The 21,078-nt window shown below is 39.1% G+C and overlaps 1 protein-coding gene across 1 annotated transcript; it reads left to right on the forward strand.

Annotated features, from left to right (window-relative positions):
• The first annotated feature begins 1,387 nt into the window (after window positions 1–1,387).
• On the forward strand, window positions 1,388–19,709 carry LOC140230475 (probable ATP-dependent RNA helicase DDX49). Its single transcript, XM_072310628.1, has 12 exons — window positions 1,388–1,532; window positions 4,205–4,328; window positions 4,770–4,855; window positions 6,142–6,263; window positions 6,955–7,133; window positions 7,675–7,815; window positions 14,256–14,331; window positions 14,936–15,110; window positions 16,112–16,186; window positions 17,219–17,307; window positions 18,602–18,673; window positions 19,348–19,709. The coding sequence occupies exons 1-12, from the start codon at window positions 1,388–1,390 to the stop codon at window positions 19,471–19,473; spliced, it is 1,410 nt and encodes a 469-aa protein (XP_072166729.1). The 3' UTR covers window positions 19,474–19,709.
• Window positions 19,710–21,078: the final 1,369 nt, after the last annotated feature.

Genomic DNA, 21,078 nt, shown 5'->3' on the forward strand with positions numbered 1-21,078 from the left:
CGACGATAAGACTAAAGTCATTCAAATTGCAAAGTTTTGTAATTGGTTCTTTTGTGTGTGTGTGTGCGTGTGTGTGTGTGTGTGTGTGTGTGTGTGTGTGTGTGTGTGTGTGGGTGACTAACATATATCCAATATTACTTCTTTCTATAGCACACTTATTTTATACTTAAACGGCCAACATTATTTGAACTTATTCAAATTCATGAAATTCTTCCGTCGAGATGTTTTCATTGCAACTGATTGACAAATTGCCCTACATCGACGTAAATAAGCACTGAATTGATTTTTTATCATGGCTACTACTAAAACACTGATCAATTCAGTGCTTATTTACGTCGATGTAGGGCAATTTGTCAATCAGTTGCAATGAAAACATCTCGACGGAAGAATTTCATGAATTTGAATAACAAAGCAGTACCCGCTGCATGCTATAAGGATTAGAACCAACACTTGCTGTCGGGCGAAAGCTCGGTGGTCTAGTGGAGATGACGCCTGTCCGGTGATCAGGAGGTCGTAGGTTCGAATCCTGCTCGAGTATATACGCCCATGATTTTTTATCATGGCTACTGCTAAAACACTGATCAATTCAGTGCTTATTTACGTCGATGTAGGGCAATTTGTCAATCAGTTGCAATTATTTGAACTCCTTCACAGTTTACGATGCCACTCCTCTACTAGTAACTAACCGACTAACTGTTGATCACAGTGGCTAGTGATTTTCTTCGAATTTGTTATGTGTTTGAAATATCTGTAAATAAATTGTATTATAATGTAAATAGCAAAGTCTGCAAGAATCTTCAGCCTATTGAAGGAGGCAGACTTAATCAGAAGAAGAAGAACAAGCTACATTTTCTGAAACGGGGGGGGGGGGGTAAAATAGTCAGACCCTATGTATTACTATGCAAAAGGTTGTGTCCCCCCCCCCCCGTTTGCATGACATCTTATCATGAAGTAGGAAAGATAAAAGCGATAAGAATTAATACATAGGTTTGCAAGCACATTTTTAGCAATATTTTTGAAAGAAGCTCGAGGAAGAAACAGAAAACACAAATTCTTTAATTAACTGGCCCTAGCAGCATCAAATTAAACTGATTTAGGGATTTTTTTTTTTTTTTTCTGGAGTAGATGTTATGTACAGACTACAGGGAGATGCGTCTCACCCGTAGAGATATATATACTGATGAAGTAGAATTCATCTCTTCTTTATCTCTTTTTAGTCTCTGCGCAACTGACAACTTTATTCGTGATTTTGTTGTCTACAGTACTAGTAGGTCCTATTTGTGTGAATTGCGCAATACCGGTTCGTCGGTCAACGCAACTTCTTGCAAATGTGAATCCGTACTCCGGAGAATTGAACGGAGCGTAGCGTGGTTAGGTAAATGCGAAAATGGCAGATTTCGAGTTAGAAACCGGGAAAGTTTCGTCCTTTTCCAAGCTGGGTCTGCATGAATGGCTTTCAAAGCAATGTCAGGCTGTGGGAATAAAGCGACCTACTCCTATTCAGCATAACTGCATCCCTCCGATATTAAAAGGTAAAATAGAATGTAACGCTAATAATGCAATGCCAATGGGCAGGGACATGTGCAATTTGTGTAGTCCCATATGTTTGCTCTGGGGTTGTAAAACGACAAGCGCAATATAATCGGCCTAACGTTAACTAGAGGTAGATCATTTAAAGACGCCTAACCGTCAGACTACTATTCAAATTTACATAATATGCTCGTGTAAAAGTCATAAGTGTACGTCATGCACTAGGAGCGCATTATAATCCGTAGCATAATACTTAAATTATTGGATGCAGTTAGAATACTAGTGTTAGAATTGTCCTTAAAAAATATCATATGAATCCCCGATGTAGCTACACGCAGCCGCTGTACCACTGTAGAGACAGCGGCTGCACCTCTATTCCTTCGCAGACGTTGTCATTTTTCAGTGTGGTTGTGCGACTCCTTCATGAATATCTTTATTAATCGTGGAAAACTAAAATACAAGGAATTAACGTAATCTATGATAATCATTCAATAATCGGTATGCGATTTTTTGTTTAATTACGTCAAAAACTCACCGAAATCTGTGGCTGAAATCAGGTCTGTAAACATCCTTATTGCTTCACTCCTCATCTGCGTGTTATTATGAATGGCATTCACTCTCGTATACTACAACGTACAACGTAGGTAGACGGAGAGGCGCCCTCTAGCTCTCCGACTACCTACGTTGTACATTGTAGTATTTGTGAATGCCATTCACAACACAGTGAAGGACTTTTCTTTTTTTTCATCCAAAAATTGAGAAAAAACAGTGACTTTCATGGATCTATTTCACTAATTTCATAACAGCCTGGTAGGTCGGTGCCCAAGAGGATGGCGATGCGTGTAACATTCACAGGTGGGTGCGTGGGCGGTCAGTTCAGTCTAGGGCAAAGCTTCTCTCTCTCTTGTGATGGGTCCAGCCTCCGCCCCACGAAACCTCGGGCCTGCTCGTCTGTGTCGTCCAGACAATACATTCATTACTAATGTACGGGCACGTACGCGCACCCGCGCGTGTGGGTATGTGTGCCCCGTATACTGAGTAATCATATATTATGTTCTTTCACTACACACCCCCCGGCCAACAAAGCTGAAACTCACTTTTTCTGACTAATTTGATGTGATCTTCAAAAGATCCTATCAAACATTCCAATAACTGATCCCTTATCATATGTGAAATAATGTACACACATCATTTTAGAGAAATTCTTCCGTCCTCCATTTATATATGTATCAACAATATCATTTATTATAAAAAAATTTCCATATAACAACTTGATTATTCTGATTTCTTTATGGAGAAACCCAAATAAACAGATATCCATGTGAGTACCAATAGCACCCATTACAACAATTTTCAATTTCACCATTAATATTTCAACAATAACCCCACCTAACCTGCATTAACATGCAGCATAATTCTTAATTTCATTTTGCCGGGGTTATATAATATATGTTCTAAGCGGCATTCACCCGAACGGTGATGTCAATTCTGAAAAGTGATGACGATTTGACTCGGCACACCACTATTTCATCAGTGTCTTTCAAGGTGTTCGTAGTACTATTCCAAGGTGGGGGCCATGGGGGTGTTACCCAGGGACTAGGTGGAATGGGAGGATGCCTGTCACTAGTAGCGTGGGAAGTTTTCACTTCCCTTTGCTCCCTGGGGGCATCCTTTCTTGCTCCTCCTGGTGTGGTGTCCCTGCCAGGATTGCCCTGGCCGCCTCCCTTGGAGAGTTCCTTCCTCCCCCGAGAGGCTGATGTTTGAGGGCGCTGGTCTCGTCCACTTCTTGCGCTGGCTGGACTTTCTGGAGCTGGCGAAGAGGCCAAACTTGGCCAAACGCCCTGGCGTGCTGGCGGTCATGCCATGTGCCCTGGCAGATTGGCCGATGGGTATCATGTCGCCGTCATCAGATGCACTGCTTCCAGTACTGGTGGTTTTCCTTACACCAACTTCAGGTCTCCTGAAACTGACTGTTGTATCCACAGACTCCATGGTGCTGGGTATGTGGTTTGCCTTGGCTGATACAAGTGAGGAAACACTGACTCCATCCGTTGTTGTAGTTTCCATGGCAACTGGATGCGAGGAGTGATGGATGCCTGCATCAACTGTGTCCATGGGCTCCGGTGGGCTGGGCTCTGGGCTGGGCACGTACGCGCACCCGTGCATGTGGGTACGTGTGCCCCGTATACTGAGTAATCATATAATAATGATCTTTCACTACAACTGCGTGAACGCGTCCGGATAATAGAGATTACCGGATAAAAAGAGGCCGGATAATTGAGGTCGAACTGTATCTGCTTGTGTATTGACTCCTTCCAAACATGGACTGAGGATGTACTCTCACTCGCCATTGTAGTCCAAAAATACCTCTGTGAGTAATGCCAATGATATTGGGTGATCAGCAGAATTCTATGCACAAGGTCAAATTTATTTATATCCGTCACCTTTTGTAAGGCAATCAAGTTTCTTTTTCCATTAGCGTTCTGTAAACAACTAGTATCTGACTGATGTGTGTCTGTCTGTGTGTTGGTGTTGACTTTGTATGCTTGTGTGTTCATGTTTATAGACTACCCCAGGAGCAAGGCCAACACCATTAACACATTTATCTCCCAGGCTGCGGCCCAGGAGTAGTTATGAATCACTTTGTTCGTACTCTCTCCTATGTTACAATCAGGTAATGACTGCATTGGGTGCGCCAAGACAGGAAGTGGAAAGACAGCAGCGTTTGCCCTCCCCATTCTACAGAAACTGAGTGAGGACCCCTACAGTGTGTTTGCCCTGATCATCACCCCGACAAGGTGAGACAGGAGTAGCATTCCCCATGCAGGGCAAGCATGCCAGTGGCAGATACTCATATCAAGAGTCATAAATCAAGACTTAGTAGATTTCATTAAAAAAAAAAAAAAAAAAACCTTTGCCATATTTTAGCCCAAAATGTTTTAAGCCTTTATTTATTGCATTCAATGTACCGTTCTTGAGAAATTAAAAATGAAGGGATCATTGTTGTGGTGAACAATAAATGGCATTGGAAAAATAAACAAAGCAAAATTACCGAAATTAACACAAAATTTTGAAGGACAGTATCACACTTTCACAATACCAAAATTATTTTTCTTTTGCTAGAGTGTTGCATATCAATGTGTTCATGAATCATAGTTGTAATGTCAGTCCAGATATTGCAATAACTTTTTGAAGATGCGATTTCCTTGTAATTTGAAGTCGTGCTGTTTATTCTCAAGGGAACTCGCCATCCAGATAGCTGAGCAATTTCGGGTACTCGGAAAGCCCATTGGACTCCGAGTGAGCGTCATAATCGGTGGTCTAGGTAAGTTGATCCCTTGGAATTTACCAGAACATGGGGAGAAGGAGAAGGAAGGGCACTTTCCCTTGCGTGTGTGTGTGTGTGTGTGTGTGTGTGTGTGTATGTGTGTATGTGTGTGCTTTTGGATAGATCATGACGCAAATCTCTCGTTTGAAGAGGCTACACCCCCGTAAATAATGCCAGTGTATATCTTGGCAATCAATGACTTAAAAACCAAAGATATAAAACACCTGTTTCTTGACCCTGGAATAATCTAAGCATCAGTCATCGCCACAGCGCCACACCGGGGGGGGGGGGGGGGGGGGGGGGGCACCGCGAGAGGAGGAGATTGTCTTGGTTTTGGCATGGGCTATGTAGCTCCATGGTGCGTGTGTGTGTGAGTGTAGACATTCAGCGTATGCAGACAGAGCATGCCTGTACTGCAGTGACCGGAACTATTTTCATTCCATTTTGTCTCTCCCCTTCTCCCTCCCCCATCTCCCCCCCTCTCTCTCTCTCTCTCTCTCTCTCTTTCTCAATGATCCAGACAGCAGGCTGATCGTAACTCACTGCCAAATAGCCGTACACGAACCTCAGTCTGGTTGTGTTTCAGGAATAAAATTCCTGTATTTTCGTTATTTACAGGTCAATTTTTTTTCGTTCGAAATGTAAAATGGATGACCATAGAATTTCTCAATAGAATATCAAATTGAAAACTTTAGAAAGGATAGAGAAAATTGAGTTCACTTGAATGGTCTGCCACAGGCAGATATCCTTATCATGCTCTTACGTAATACGACAGCTGCTGTAGTCATTAAACCCTGGCTTGGCCGCCAGGTTTGTCACGCCTGAGCAGAAAGTTAATTTGCAATGGACAAGTACTTTGACTCCCAACCGTCAAACGAAGAATCGTTAGGGGGGTATAGCACCCCATCAGCTTCGTTGAAAGTGGGGTCTCGCCTCAAACGAGGGATTGACGGCATGGATTATTATTCAGATCATTAGATTAAAAGCCTAAAGCCTACAATGTAGTCATAAAATTAGTTTCCTATACTGGGTTAGACAGATAGATTGAATGATACATAGCTTTGGATGTAGACAAACTAATTACAAATTCTAATTGATCATGCACTGTATGTCTACTTACTTTATTATGTGTTTATTACTCATATTCATATTGACTGTATTATTTGGTTGTTGTTGTATTTGTATGCAAACTTAGAGCAACAAGCAATCAAAAGATGCACCTCGCTACCTCTTCTGTGATTTTTTTCCCCCCGTCGTGTGTGTTTGTGTGTGTGTGGTTGTAGACATGGTGCAGCAGGGTCTTGAGCTATCCAGGAAGCCCCATGTCGTCATAGCAACACCAGGGCGTCTGGCTGACCACATCAAGAGCTCAGACACATTTGACTTTCAAGCAATCACATTTCTGGTGAGGTTGAATCAAGACCAACATTGATTTTCAATCTGAAAAAGTCCATATCAATCTGGATAAACTTGAAAAAAAAAAACAACAAAAAACAAACATACGTAGAACATTTGCCATCAGTGAGTTCTTACATTTTCATGCATTTATTACGTCCCTATATGATTTAGGATGATTAATTGATGTTTTGTTACAGTTAGTGTACTTGTAATCAACCATGAGCATCAAGGGTCTTATACACATTATTCCTTTCCCAGTACCCTGAAAGTACAGTATTTCATCTGCTACTGCTGTGATTTTTGAAATATAGATTTTTTAAATATAGATTTCTTTCATATTGTTGAGTTTTATATATTAATTGTTGGCAGTCTTGTATCTACATTCTCTTTTATGATATTGAATTTCCTGGTAGAAAGCATCAAAATATGCTGTGCAAATTGATAAAGACCAATTTTTATTTCGATTATTTTCCCAATATCAAAACTGTCTGTGAACAGATTTTAATACATTGATACATTTATGTATATAATTCTTATGTACCACTTATGCACACATACATGCAAGGTTTACCATGTGTAAACAGTACTTAGTTATGCAACCAAAAAGAACACTTGAACATTCAATTCATTGTGTGTCACAAGGTATGTGAGACAATTTGGTGGTGTAATATGTCTCATCAAAACTATACACTACACAGGTCCTGGATGAGGCCGATAGGTTATTGGAGGGAAACTTTGGCCCCGACCTCGAGGTCATCTTTGACTTCCTCCCGGCCAAAAGGCAGACGCTGCTTTTCAGCGCCACCATCACAGACACCATGAAGGAGCTGCAGAAGATGTCCATGAATAAACCTTTCTTCTGGCACTCCAAAGCACCGTGAGTACATTGCATTTGGGTAGTTTTGATGGAATTGGTCTTGGTAAAGACATTGATGCATGGTTTCCATGCTTTTCTTCCTATGTCAATAGTAACAAGAGGCAAGATATGTTTTGAGTTGGTCAAAACCTTTAAGCTCATGATTAAATTTGCTTCCTCATACGGTTGGAATGATTTTGGAATGCTGTGCCTAGAAGGCATCATTGTAGATATTTTGTTAAAATACAAATGACCTAAAACTGTATGCTGTTTGTGTAAATTTCCCAGATTTTTGCTAATCTCTTGCTATTACTGCACAGCCAAAACACAACCTTTTTTTGTGTGTGTGTTTCAAGGTTTTGTTGATTATTTATTTATTTATTCACGTATGCATGTATGTATGTGTGTATTTATTTATTTATTTATTTATTCATTTATTTATTTATTTATTTATTTATTCATTTATGTATGTGTTTATTATTTTTTGTAATAGTTTGTGTAGGCCTAATCTTGTGTGAGGATGATTCCTACTTATGACCTCATCCCCCTCCCCCCTTTGCAGACAAGCTACTGTAGAGCAGCTGGATCAGAGGTACGTGCTGATGCCAGCACAAGTGAAAGATGCGTATCTGATGTACGTAGTCAACGAGTTCACGGAGAAGCACAAGGACCATTCCGTCATCATATTCACCAGCACATGCAAGTGAGTTCTGCCGTAGCCTATCCTCTCACCAGCAAGTCATGAGCTCTGTAGTCCTAGTGAATGATTGCAGTAATGCCAGAAAATGAAAATATATCCCTTCTATATATATCTTGTTTGTGTTTCACAAACTTTAAGATGGACCTACACATTCGTTTTTTATATACATGCTGTATCTTGTTTGTGTGGTACAAAGATGGACCCACACATTTGTTATGAAGGTACATGTATGTCCAATTGCCTAATGATCCCAACCAGAAGTGTCAGCTATTTGTCTCTGTATTGATGAGAGCTACAAAGACACTGCTGATGAGAGCAAATCGTCGCCGGTCACACGAACCGACGAATCCCTCAGGTTTGCGTAAGAATGACAATTCGAGAAAATCGCGTTTGAAGTTAACCCGTTTTTGACTTATGGTTGCTACACTTTCATGTCTATAATTTCCAATTATTTTTGTAGTACATCAGACTTCAATTCTTGCTCTAACTTGTGAAGTTTTTTATCGAATTGTATTGTTAACAAATAAGCGGGAAATCGTCAAAGAGCTGCATGCATGTATTTTCGGTCTGCAAAGAACGTCATTTTCCATGTGTGTCCATATGTACATGTACATTGAGCGTTGTCATTGTCAACGCATGTATTGCAGGGATCTCGCCAGCGTATATCACCCTTGTCGGCGCCGACAAGCGTGCGGTTTGAAGAAACAATTGCCGACAAGGGTAAAACTTGCCGACAAGGGTAACACCACGCGTGAACTTGCTGACAAGGGTAACACCACGCGTGAACTTGCTTGACGAGCTAAGTTCGGACCAATTTCTCGCCTTTTTTACTCTTTATTATCTGGCTAGAAAAGTAGCTAGATGTCGAAAGGAGCAGCAGTTTACAAGCGCAGAAAGTTATCCACGCAGTACAGTCACCGCACCGATCACAACAACGCGGCTCAATAGCGACGTACATGTACTAGCAGCACATACACACCACATCGCATCACACACTTGCTCACTCACCGTCATGCGCTCTGATTCGGGATCCACACACACATATACTGTACATGCACCAAGGTGGTCCTCCCTGGTTGCATGCACCCAGCCGGCCACAGACAGCCGCCTGTGTGTACGACGGTATTGTGAGAGGGAAAGAGAGGACGGAAAGAGAGGGTCGGAGGCCGAGGGAGGCTGAGGGAGGCTGAGGAAGGCTGACACGTGCTCGCTTGTTGTCACGCTTGTTGTCGGGTTACGCAAAAACAAACGATATGAAATGCATGCCCCCCTCCGCCAAAGGTTGTATTTTTTTTTTTTTTTTTTTTTTTGCTGCTGCTTTTGGTTTGTTTGTTCATTTATCTGCCTGCCTGTCTCTCTATTCGCAAAATAAGTGAACATTTGGGAACAGATTAGGATGAAAATTTCAGGAACAGTTGGTTGGTAAAATGGCGCAAGGAACAGATGATTAAATTTTGATAGTGATCGGGATTTATAATACCACCGGAATTCACCACCAGGATCCAAGATTTTTAGACTTTGTTTCGTATATTTGAAAGGATTCGAATCAATTCTTTAGGAAGCTGGCCATCGGCAATGACGTAAAATATTAGATGCGTTGAAAGCATTGCCGCAGAGAGAAAATTAACCCCATCTTTCGTTAAAAAAAGAAAGAAAAAAGAACGTGCGATGGAGTAAGCAAATGCAAATTGTTTGTTTTTTTTTTGGGTAGTTTCAGCGGGTTATTTTTTTTTTTCTTTTACTTAAAGGCATAATTTACCATTTGCAGATGAAAGCATTAGTGCTTTAAAATAGTTCTAAAATGTGAGTTAGGGATAGAAACAACCACTGTCAAAATTTGAATCCGTATAATCGATGTTAAGTGTTGTTAAATACACAAAATGTGAACAATAGTTATAATAAAAATGTTTCCAGACTAAACCGTATACAGTTACGGTTTACTGAGAAAAACCCTGATATCTCCTTATATTTTAGGTTTTATTGCAAATATTTAATATGGTAGAATGTTTTATGATATAACAGACCTACACATATGCATCAAATGTGATATCTTGAACATTTTTGAAATCACTGCTCCCAAAGGTAAACTGGACCTTTAAAAAGCCATGCGTTCCATTTGAGCCTTTTCACTCTCCATGGATTTGTAAACGTCATTCGTGAATATTCCATTTTCCTTCTCCGGGCCGACATTATAGTAATTCTGTCATGATGGTCTTTCAACTCTCCATAGTGGCATAGTGGCATAGTGGCATAGTGGATAAGACTCCCGACTCCCGAACGGAGGACCGCGAGTTCGAATCCCGCCCAGTGCTTACATCCTTGGACAAGATGTTTTTACCCACAATGTCCCTCTCGACCCAGGTGTATAAATGGGTACCTGGCAACGCTAGGGTAATAATAATAGCAGGGCCCTCTGGTAGAGCAGTGGCAACACTGAAGAGGCTACCCTGGATAAATAAGACCTTATCATCATTATCATCATCATTATCAACTCAAGTTCAACGTACGTAATGCTCCACGTGCTTCTGGCTTGGTTTGTTAACAGGTGCGTTTAGGGGGCCTTCATGGGTAGAAAATAAATGGATAATCATTCATCAATGTTCCCAGTTGGTTTACATGCTATTTACACGCTGTTTACGACCACTGAAGCAAGGTGGCAGTACGCGCGGCATTCCTTTATCTGACACCTGGCTTTCGTGGAAATGTAGTGGAAATTTCCACAAGCCATGATATCAAGTTTCCCCTCTCCCTGTGGTCGTGTTTTTTTTTTTAATTCTTCATTACGAACATCAACTTGTTCAACTTGAAAATGTAGATAATTTGCTTCGAGCACGTATTTCTTTCTTTTATTTTTTCATTGCAGCGTCGGTAACTTTTGTTTTGTTCATCGTCCGTGCATGGCAGGGGTTCATGAATGGGAGTAGAACGATAGGAATGACTGGGGAGAAAATAAACTGAAAGAAGGAAGCATCTAGGGCAAGCTGTCTTTGTTTTTCTCTACACCAGCATCAGTGTGTGTCTGTGTTTATTCATTTTTTTTTTTCAATAATGCTCTTGCTTCAAGGCGCTACGCTTTTCCCGCGTAATATTAATAATGGATACCGCACGCAGAGGCCCATGTTTTGACGTGAAGAACCATACATTCTTTATCTATTTATGATAATTTTTTCAATTTAAAATAAAGAATGTTTGGTTGTTCAAAGAAAGTAAAAAAAAAATATACGTGTATATTATTTTGACATTTCATGCGCTTAACTGCCGAGCATTTTCTTTTTTTTTTCTTTTACGGGAGAGAGCGAAATGTTCTTCTCTTTAGCAATGACGGCCTATACATAGGCATACTGTGACGCAGTTTTGATTTTCGTGAACACGTGAATTGTTCTCCTTCCATACAGTTCTTGATTTAGTGAAAGTTAACAATGTTTTTCACATTCACAAAAGCAGTTTGGTTAGCCTGTGTCCAGTTCGCTGCCAATGAAATTTCTAATTAAAGCGATGCCCCAAACGGGTTTACTCTGAGGGTTTGTTCCGAAATAATAATAGAATAATACTACATTCCTTATTATTCTGAAGGTTCGTTAATCGGACAATAATAAAGAAACAATGTCCGTTAATTTCCAAACAAAATCAGTTTTGTTATTTCGAACGTTCTACCAGTGAAATTTCGGAACAGTAAGTTTTCTTACACTGAGGGTTTGTTACTCCGACAGAAAAAAAAATAGTAATGAAATAGTACTAGATTCTATATTCTGAAGGTTCGTTAACCGAAAGATAATAAAGAAAAAAAAAATGTCCGTAAATTTCAAAACGAAATCAGTTGTCATTTCGAACGTTCTGCCAGTGAAATTTTGGAATAAAATGACGGCACAAAACAGCCTGTTTTTTTTTATTCCAAGGGTCTGTTAATCCGACAGAAATAGCAATGATAAAATAATACATTGTTTATAGATTCTTTATTCTGAAGGTTCGTTAACCGAAAATTAAATAAAGAAAAATGTCCGTTAATTTCCAAACAAAATAAGTTTTGTTATTTCGAACATTTTGCCAGTGAAATTTCGGAATAAAACGACTGCCCAAAAACAGTTGCAGTTTTCTTACTCTGAGGGTTCGTTACTGCGACAGATTAATGATAAAATGATGCTAGATTCTTTATTCTGAAGGTTCGTTAATCCAAAAATGATTGAGAAAAAATGTCCGTTCATTTCACAGCGAAATCAGTTTTGTTATTTCGAACGTTCTGCCAGTGAAATTTCGGAAAACGACGGCACAAAACAGCGTGTTTTCGTACTCTAAGGGTCTGTTACTCCGACAGAAATAGTAATGATAAGATAATACTTTATAGATTCTTTATTCTGAAGGTTCGTTAGTCCAAAAATGATTAAGAAAAAATGTCAGTTCATTTCACAACGAAATCAGTTTTGTTATTTCGAAAGTTCTGCAAGTGAAATTTCGGAAAACGACGGCACAAAACAGCGTGTTTTTCGTACTCTAAGGGTCAGTTACTCCGACAGAAATAGTAATGATAAAATAATACATTGTAGATTCTTTATTCTGAAGGTTCGTTAATCCAAAAATGACTAAGAAAAAATGTCCGTTCATTTCACAACAAAATCAGTTTTGTTAATTCGAACGTTCTGCAAGTGAAATTTCGGAATACAACGACGGCACAAAACAGCGCGTTTCCGTACTCTAAGGGTCTGTTAATCCGACTGAAATAGTAATGATAAAACAATACATTGTAGATTCTTTATTCTGAAGGTTCGTTAACCGAAAATTAAATAAAGAAAAATGTCCGTGAATTTCAAAACGAAATCAGTGCGTCATTACGAGCGTTCTGCAAGTGAAATTTCGGAATAAAACGACTGCCCAAAAACAGTTGCCGTTTTCTTACTCTGAGGGTTCGTTACTCCGACAGATTAATGATAAAATTAGTCAGTAATGAATCGTTTCATTTTATGATTGAACAAACCTTCGGAATAATGACCATCATTACATTTTTGTATGATAATCTGTTTGATGTCACGGCCAAACTACCGCAGTATACCCATATAAAGGAAAGTGCAACGATGTCCCGAAAGTTCTCGATCGCTTCTCGCGCATCTGCATGCAATAGGCCTACCACGTGGTCGAGCAGACGGCGAGAAAGCACAAACACTACGTGTATAGTAAATAGTACACGGCGCGCGTTGTTGCGATGCAGAGACGGCTAATTGTTGCAACAATGAAACAGGAAAGGCCTAAAAGAAATCGGAACCTTCACCATCGGCACCTACTTCTCTTTCATTTATCATTTAGGAACTGCCGCCAACAAAAGGTATGGAGTTTCTGCATTGTTTCCGTGAGAATATGCCCCTCACAACGTTCATTACATCTCCGTGAAAATGTCGCATTTAGTGGCATTTTAGCGGCGATTTATCTGTGTTGTATTGAGCATTAGCGAAGGCTTCCGCGCTCCGTACCCACCCCCAGACAAGCGCGACTAACTGCCGACAAGCGTGAAGAAATTCCTGGCGAGAACCCTGATAGTACGCGCACTGTGTGCGCGGTCAATGAACTGTTGAATCTCAAAAACTACACGCAAGTCAATGTGCACTGATTCGTCGGTTTGATGACCGCCCGTACTAGTACGCGCGGTCACCGAACCGTCGAATCGCCTGATTGTTTAACACACGCGTCTATGGGGAAAACAAATAATTTTCACAAATAGAATTACATACTTCTACAAAAGTGATAACTACGTAAAAATTACACCGAATTACACACTGAGAATTTCAGAATATGTCGTATGGAATGTCTACTATCGAAATGATTGGAAACCTCAAAATCGAAAATTTGACCCAAAATCGAGTGATTCGTCGGTTCGTGTGACCGGCGACGAAATATCGAACAGATCATTATTAGCAAGCCTCTAGTATGTGTGTGTGTGTGTGTGTGTGTGTGTGTGTTTTGTTGTTGTTGTTGTTGTTGTTGTTGTTGTGATTCCCCCATTGAAATTTATATTCCTGTTATCTGTCTGTATGATTGATTTAGTTGCTTTAATGCCATATGTGGGCTTAGATTCCATTCGATACTTCCTAAAAGCTTTTTGAAGTCATGTAAGACTTTGATCAATTTATCACTACTGTGATGCTGTAAGGGAAAATGTCTTCATACGTTTGTAGGGTTGAGTGATCTTGAAGCAAAATTAGCATCAAAGGAAATTTTCAGGATCATAATTCATGGTGCAGATGTATTGCATCAAGTGTAGATGTTTTGCACGGACATTTGAGAGTTATATTTATCCCACTGAAACTTTCCTGTGTTTTATTTATACACATACCCATACATATATGATAATGTATGTGTCTATGCATATGCTTGTCTGTATATTTGTTAGTTATCTCTAGATTGTTCATTGATTAGTTGTGTTCTTTCATTTGATATAATTTTTCATTGCTTTCCAGGTACTGTCATGTACTCTCCATCATGCTGAGGAATCTAGGTATGCCGTGTGTCACACTCCATTCACTTGTCAAACAGGTAAGAATACTGTTTACTTATTGCCTTAAAATGTGATGCATACCTGTATATTGAATTACCTGTGCTTTTGATTAGTGGCCATTTGCCTGTGTATGGACGTACAGAGATTATTTGCTGTAGATCAGTTACATATCCTTATATGACTCAACAGATTCATTGTATCATTATATAGGAACTTGTTCAAGGGAATTTTTAATCTTGATCAAGCAATTTAAGAAGTTCAGCCTTCTTGAATGTGTGTGGAAACTGAATTTCCTGTTAAGACAATTACTTTGCAGCATTGGCCATGAATACCAGGGAACATAATTTTCTATTTATTCATTTATTTGCTTGTTTTGAAGGTCTGTCTGTTGTTTTTATCACCTCCATAAAATTGTTTGTCGTCAGTGCCAGTCTGAGTCATCAAGCAGAATGGAATACCACGGTCTGGCACAGGCATGGAGAGATTAGGATGTACCACTAAAACAGTTTCATTTGTGCTTCCACCAAATATGTGACCTGTGAATGTGGGATAAACCAGTTCAGTTTCATTCATATTGTACCTGTAGTCAGATATCAGAATATATGATCTGTGTTCTTGTGTTTGTATAAATCTGTTCTACAGAGGACAAGAATAGCGTCGCTGGCCCAGTTTAAATCCAACCACGTGCGAATCTTGGTGGCCACTGACCTGGCCAGCAGGGGCCTGGACATTCCCATGGTGCAGATGGTGGTCAACCACAATGTTCCCACGTCCCCAAAGGACTACATCCACAGGGTTGGCCGCACAGCCAGAGCAGGTCAGAACTCTCTCCCTAATTTTTTTTTATTTTTTACTTTTTTGTTTGGCTACTCTTTGTTTTCAACTAGTTCCTTTTGTTTTGCACATTCATAGCTTCTTTACTCTTGTTATAAGCTTCTCTTTTGTGTTCTTTGCATTCTTCCTTTACAGCATATCTTTCCTATTCTTGGGTTCTTTTACACATGCTGTATGCTTCTTTATTTGTTCTTTGGTTCTTTTTACTGAGCGGCATCTGTCAAGCTGTTAGCTAATGTTAATATTTTTCTTCTTGTTGGTTTTGTTTACCATTTAGTATTCTCTTCTGCTTTTGAATTCAATCGCCCTTCTGTTTGGCTTCATTTTTCATGTTTTTGCCTTTTTTCACCTTTTTGGGTCACATTTCTTTCTTTGACATCCTTTGCACTCATCACTTTTGTTATGGTAATGTCATGTTACTGTTCTTGCTGTTGTTTTCGTCCATATATCAATAGTTATATCTTTCTTTAACTTTTTTCCCCAAATATTTTCCCCTCATCAAATATTCAATCATTTTAATACTTCTTGTCTCACTTTCATCTGACTTCATATATATCGGTGGTATTAGCTTTATATTTTTCAAACAAAATATAACCAGGTGTCTTTTTTTAATGTAAAAGAATGTTTTGAGGTAGTAATTGTGTCATTGTTTTGGTTTTCTTAGCAAATGGACTCTTCTGATTTATTCTCTTGGTATATTGTATGAATGTATCATGTTGATGTATTAAAACATCAAATGATTTATGACTGTTTTCATATCAAGTAGAATCTTTGAAAGTTTTTTTAAACACCCTTTTCACTGATTTACTTTCCACCATACTTGATAGAATAATTGGACTCATAGCATGGTTTGATGGCAACATACTTACCACACTCTTTGTAGAGCTTCCTGCAAAATGCCCACTGTAGGATTAATTTGAGAAGAACGTTGATACAGCATGTCTTTCATTCATTGTCTTGATTTCATTTGATTCCCTTATCCAGGTCGTGGAGGCATGTCTGTCACTATGGTAACTCAGTTTGATGTCAAATTGGTGCAGGCCATAGAGAAGACAATAAGTAAGTTCGCTGATAACTCCAGCAGGAGTGCTCTTGAAAAGAAATGTATTTTGATAATCTTCATGAAAATGAAGTTATGAAAGTAGTGTTGAAATTATGTGACAATCATATTACTGACTTTAAAAACAAAAAAGTATGAAAAGAAAAACGTTTCAAGTGCTGCATACATCATGTTGGTGCTGTTTTGTTTTTGTTTTTTTTTTTGTGATCAGTTACATTTGCACAGAAAAAAAAATATAGATACTTTCAGTGAACCTTGCTAGTCCACATGATCCAGAATACGTTTGCATTTACACAGTTGAAGAACATTTTGCCAATTTCTGCAGAGGCTTGAAATTGCATACATTTGTCTTTTAAAGGAAACCCAACCCAAAGAGAAATGTTAATTGAGTGAAAGCAGCAACATTAGTAGAACACATCAGTGAAAGTTTGAGCAAAATTGGACAATCGATGCAAAAGTTATGAATTATTACAGTTTTGGTGTTGGAGCCGCTGGATGATGAGACTACTAGAGGTTATGGCATCATTTGTGGACAACAATATAAAGAAAATATGAAGGGAATCCCACAAAAAATTCATTTTTTATGAAAATTACACATTCCATCAACTTGATACTGACATATGTTAAGGGTAGCAATTATTCCCCCTACTTTCTGAAAGCGGTTAGTCAAGTGCTCTTTCATTATGCTAGAAAAGTGAATTTTTGTTGAATTCCATCATATTTTCTTTATATTGTTGTCCACACATACGTCATAACATCTAGTAGTCTCCTCATCCAGTGGTTCCAACACCAAAACTTTAAAAATTCATAACTTTTGTATCAATTGTCTGAGTTTCCTTTAACACCACACATGAATTACAATGCTGAAAGTATTTATTTGTAAAATATGGTGAACCATTTCATTACAGTGAATTTTCAAATCGTATTTTATGTTTAGGATTATGATCAGATAATTTATTCCTGCTATGTTGATGCCCAAGCTACAGTTTGCATAAAGTGGCACTGTGTGTAAATTTACCTCCCCCATGCAGACACGAAGCTTACTGAGTACAAGGTGGAGGAGAAGCATGTGTTGCCCATCCTGAATGAAGTAGCGCTGGCCAAGAGTCAAGCAGAAATGGTCAGTTTTGGGAAGCTGTAGCCCTCGTTTGCTTGTTCCAAGCAATTGCTACCTTTTATGCATATGGCTCAATATCTCTTCATGTTTAATTAAGAAAATATAAAGATCGCCCTGACTTTAACGTGTGATTATTCTGTCCCCGACTGGTCTATGAATCTCTCTGATTTTGATTGATGAAGGTTGGCGGCCCTGTATACTTTTGATTGACATCTAGTCTCAAGCATGTGGTGTTGGCTACAGTGCTTATGTGGTCATGACGATTCAGTGAGGTTCACTTTGCCGTCTGAATTGAATTTAGATATCCGTTGTTGCAATGAAGTCAATTGTTTTTCTCTGTTTTAGTGCAAATTGAGTGTGAGAGTGTGAGGTTGACAATGGGCACCCTTTGCCCACCATTGAGGTTCACTTTGCCAGCTGAATTGAATTTAAATTCAGTTGTTTCAATAAAGTTAATTGTTTCTCTGTGTTTTAGTGCAAATTGAGCGTGAGAGTGTGAGGTTGACAATGGGCACCCTTTGCACACCATTGAGGTTCACTTTGCCATCTGAATTGAATTTAAATTTCAGTTGTTTCAGTAAAGTTAATTGTTTCTCTGTGTTTTAGTGCAAATTGAGCATGAGAGTGTGAGGTTGACAGTGGTCACCCTTTGCACATTTAGACTAATGCACCAACTTTGTTAAGGATTGGAATGGAATTAGGAGTGAAGTTAGTCTCATCCAAAGAACGCAGTTCACATGTCTGGGATGTTTGATGGAGGAGCACAATTCTTTCTCTGAGGAATATGTTTTTGAAAGATAATGTAACATGGAGAAAATTTTGTATCAGTAGGACCTATAACTAAATGATGGATAAAGTTAAATACAATTGGACATGTGTTACTGGAAACAATGTCTTTTGTGTCACTGACAAATTTATGATGATTCCGATGAATTTGTGGCATTGAAATACTGACTGAATACCGGTAGTAGTCTGAGGACTCTTCCGGGTACAATTTTCAAACTTTTTCTGGATATGTGCATCCCATTGCCCAGCATGAATATTTGTGGCACCAAATGATTTATATTCACAACTTTTTAAACAGTATAGGTGAATTCATTAATATAGTCCAGCACATAGAATCAAACACATAGGTAGTGTAGATATTTTTTTTCTTTCCAGTTGCAAAAACTTAGTATTCGAGTGGCAACATGTGCCAGAATTTTTACCTGGTTTGTATTCACACAACACATTTCCATGTACAGCATTTGTTTGCCATAATGTACCATGTATGTGTTCATGTCTTTCATCCATGTAGAAATTGGAAGAGCTGGATTTTGGCGAGAGAAAAGCGATCCACAAGAGGAAACAACTCATTCTTGAAGGAAAGGTAAGATGTAGGAGAAGAGAGTTGGAAAAAAAAGCAGGTTGAGAGGAAAATTGTTTAAAAACATTAATCAACATTGGGAGCTGTGTGTTGGATTGTTTAATAGTCATATTATGTAATAAAATAAACTAAAATAGTGATATTTGTAACAACATGATCCTGTACTTGATGAACAAATATTTGCCCAAGTAACAGTGTTTGTTTGCTCATAAATCACTTTATATGGTCAGTAATCAGTTTGTATGTTCGTGAACATACCACGCAGTTTGATTGTCTCTCTTTCCCATGTCAAGTCTTTCAAGTGTTGAGCATCTCTGTCAACTCTGGCAAAAAAGAAAAAAAGAAAAAAAAAAAAAGAGATAAAAATTATGTGCTTTCTTTTGTACTGTACTGCCCACATAAAACTTTGGCAACAGTCTAAGTGGAGAGTGGGCAACTCTCAAGCAGGCTTTCTGGTTATCAGGAACAATTTTGTTTTTGTGTGTGTGTTTTTTTTTTTTTTAATACAGGTGTGTGTAAAATATGGATATGCTGCTATAATAATCTGTCTATCAGAGAAGCAGTTTCAATCTACATATCTGCATCAAATGAATCATTATATAAGCAGTTTCAATCTACATATCTGCATCAAATGATTTTTAATCTGTCCATGTTGTTTATTTCTCTGCCAAATTAAGGACCCGGATGAAGAGGAGAGCCTTGCGGAGTCTAGGAGAAAGAAGCACAGGCCTAGCGGAAAACAGAGCATGATGGAGCACAGACAGAAGGGAAAGAAGAAGATGAAGAAAGTGAAAGGGAGATAACAGGAGCTAGAATGAGGAGGACAATGATAGTGTGCATCAGGGATAAACAGTAGCTGTGAAAGACTAGCTGTGGAGTTTCACTTGTCTGGGATGTGCTCTTCTCCCAAAGGGAATGGAACATGAACTTTGAAACAACATCAAGAGATCGCTGAATATCGTCTCTTTGGTTCAGGGAGGCACAAGCTTGTGTTCCATGAGAACCACGATTGGAACCAAATGCAAGAATTCTGCTTTCACTGTGCACATAGTCAGGGTTGTGTACCAACACTTACACTGCTAAATTCAGCATTAAAACATATCGTAGTGAGATCATGGATGTTTACCTGGGCAGCAGTGCTATTTAACAAACGGGTGGCAAAAACAGAATTGATGTTATTTTCCCTGTGCCAGTGGAGGCGTCATTGCACAAACTAGCTTCACATACACATTTTGAGTGTGATAATGGGCACATAGAGAAAAAAACCTTCAAGATGCAGTGGCTGATGTTTGGCTTGTGACATGGTGAGTGTCTGGAGCTCTAATGTAGTTAATGATACGAGCCAGATTTCAAGCAGAACTACCTTATTTTGAGAGGAGTTGACATTGGGTATTCTGGAGGATATTTTGGATTCAGTGGCACCACACTACTGCTGCCACATTGCATTTCTTGTGTTCTCTGCTGGCCACATTCTGTAATGGATTTTGTTCAAATTTAGTATGAAGTATCATGGTAAAATCAATACACTTGGTTAAGGACTGTCAAAGGCAAAAGCAGGGACTCCAACCCAAAGCACCTTCTAGTCTGGAGATTCTCCCACCTAAAACCCCTAGCAAACTGGAGACTCCAAGTGTGAAGTCCCTTGAGGCCAGGGTCCAGGGCCTGCGTAAGGGCCCTTGGGTACTCTAGGATTCTAGATGCTGTCTTATGATATCTCAGGCTTATTTTTTCAACGTATGATGGCACTAAGTCCGTAATACAGTTAAACTCGCCTAAGTCGACATCGCATATGTCGAATAATCGCACAAGTCGATGATTTTAAAAAGTCCCGATTTTTCCCCATTGACTTACGTGTATTAATTCACTCACAAGTCGAATTTTTTAAGTCGAATACTCGCCTAAGTCGATGAAATTCCAAGAACACTTTCACTGAAAAACCATTGAATTCACTGTGCCTAAGTCGAATAAGATTTTATTATGTAATAAATCACTGTCAAAATCATGAGACGCCAGTTTTTGTTTACATACAGTACTTGTATATACCAAAAGAAACTTTGCGTTAATAAACATTAACGTTTCATTAACGCAAGCGGTTTCACCTGAATCGTTAGTAACGCAAACTAACGATCGGGAAAATTAACGTTTGTAGTAACGATGAGTAATGATCCCTAGCGCAAATTAATGATGTTTCGTTAACATTAACGATAGGTAATGCAAGAAGATTTCGGTTTTGTAACGAGACCTGGTGAAAGGACGACGTAGCCCCTGCCGAGTGTAGCTATCTCTGCCTTATATTTAGCAGAGTCTTTTCGCGAATCGAATCACGATTTCGCGAATGGTTGATTTGCGACCGGGGTCACCAAAAACGCACGCCGGGCCACCAAAAAAGCCGGATGTTTGCCTTCAGT

This window comes from Diadema setosum, chromosome 7 (genome assembly GCF_964275005.1).
Source record: "Diadema setosum chromosome 7, eeDiaSeto1, whole genome shotgun sequence".
Taxonomy (NCBI): Eukaryota; Metazoa; Echinodermata; class Echinoidea; order Diadematoida; family Diadematidae; genus Diadema; species Diadema setosum.

Bases quoted from the DNA above. Each gene is read 5' to 3' on its own strand.
- LOC140230475 (XM_072310628.1), top strand. From the start codon at position 1,388: ATGGCAGATTTCGAGTTAGAAACCGGGAAAGTTTCGTCCTTTTCCAAG. The intron at 7,816-14,255 runs GTGAGTTCTGCC...ATTGCTTTCCAG, and splicing joins ATATTCACCAGCACATGCAA to GTACTGTCATGTACTCTCCA. The intron at 16,187-17,218 runs GTAAGTTCGCTG...TCCCCCATGCAG, and splicing joins GGCCATAGAGAAGACAATAA to ACACGAAGCTTACTGAGTAC.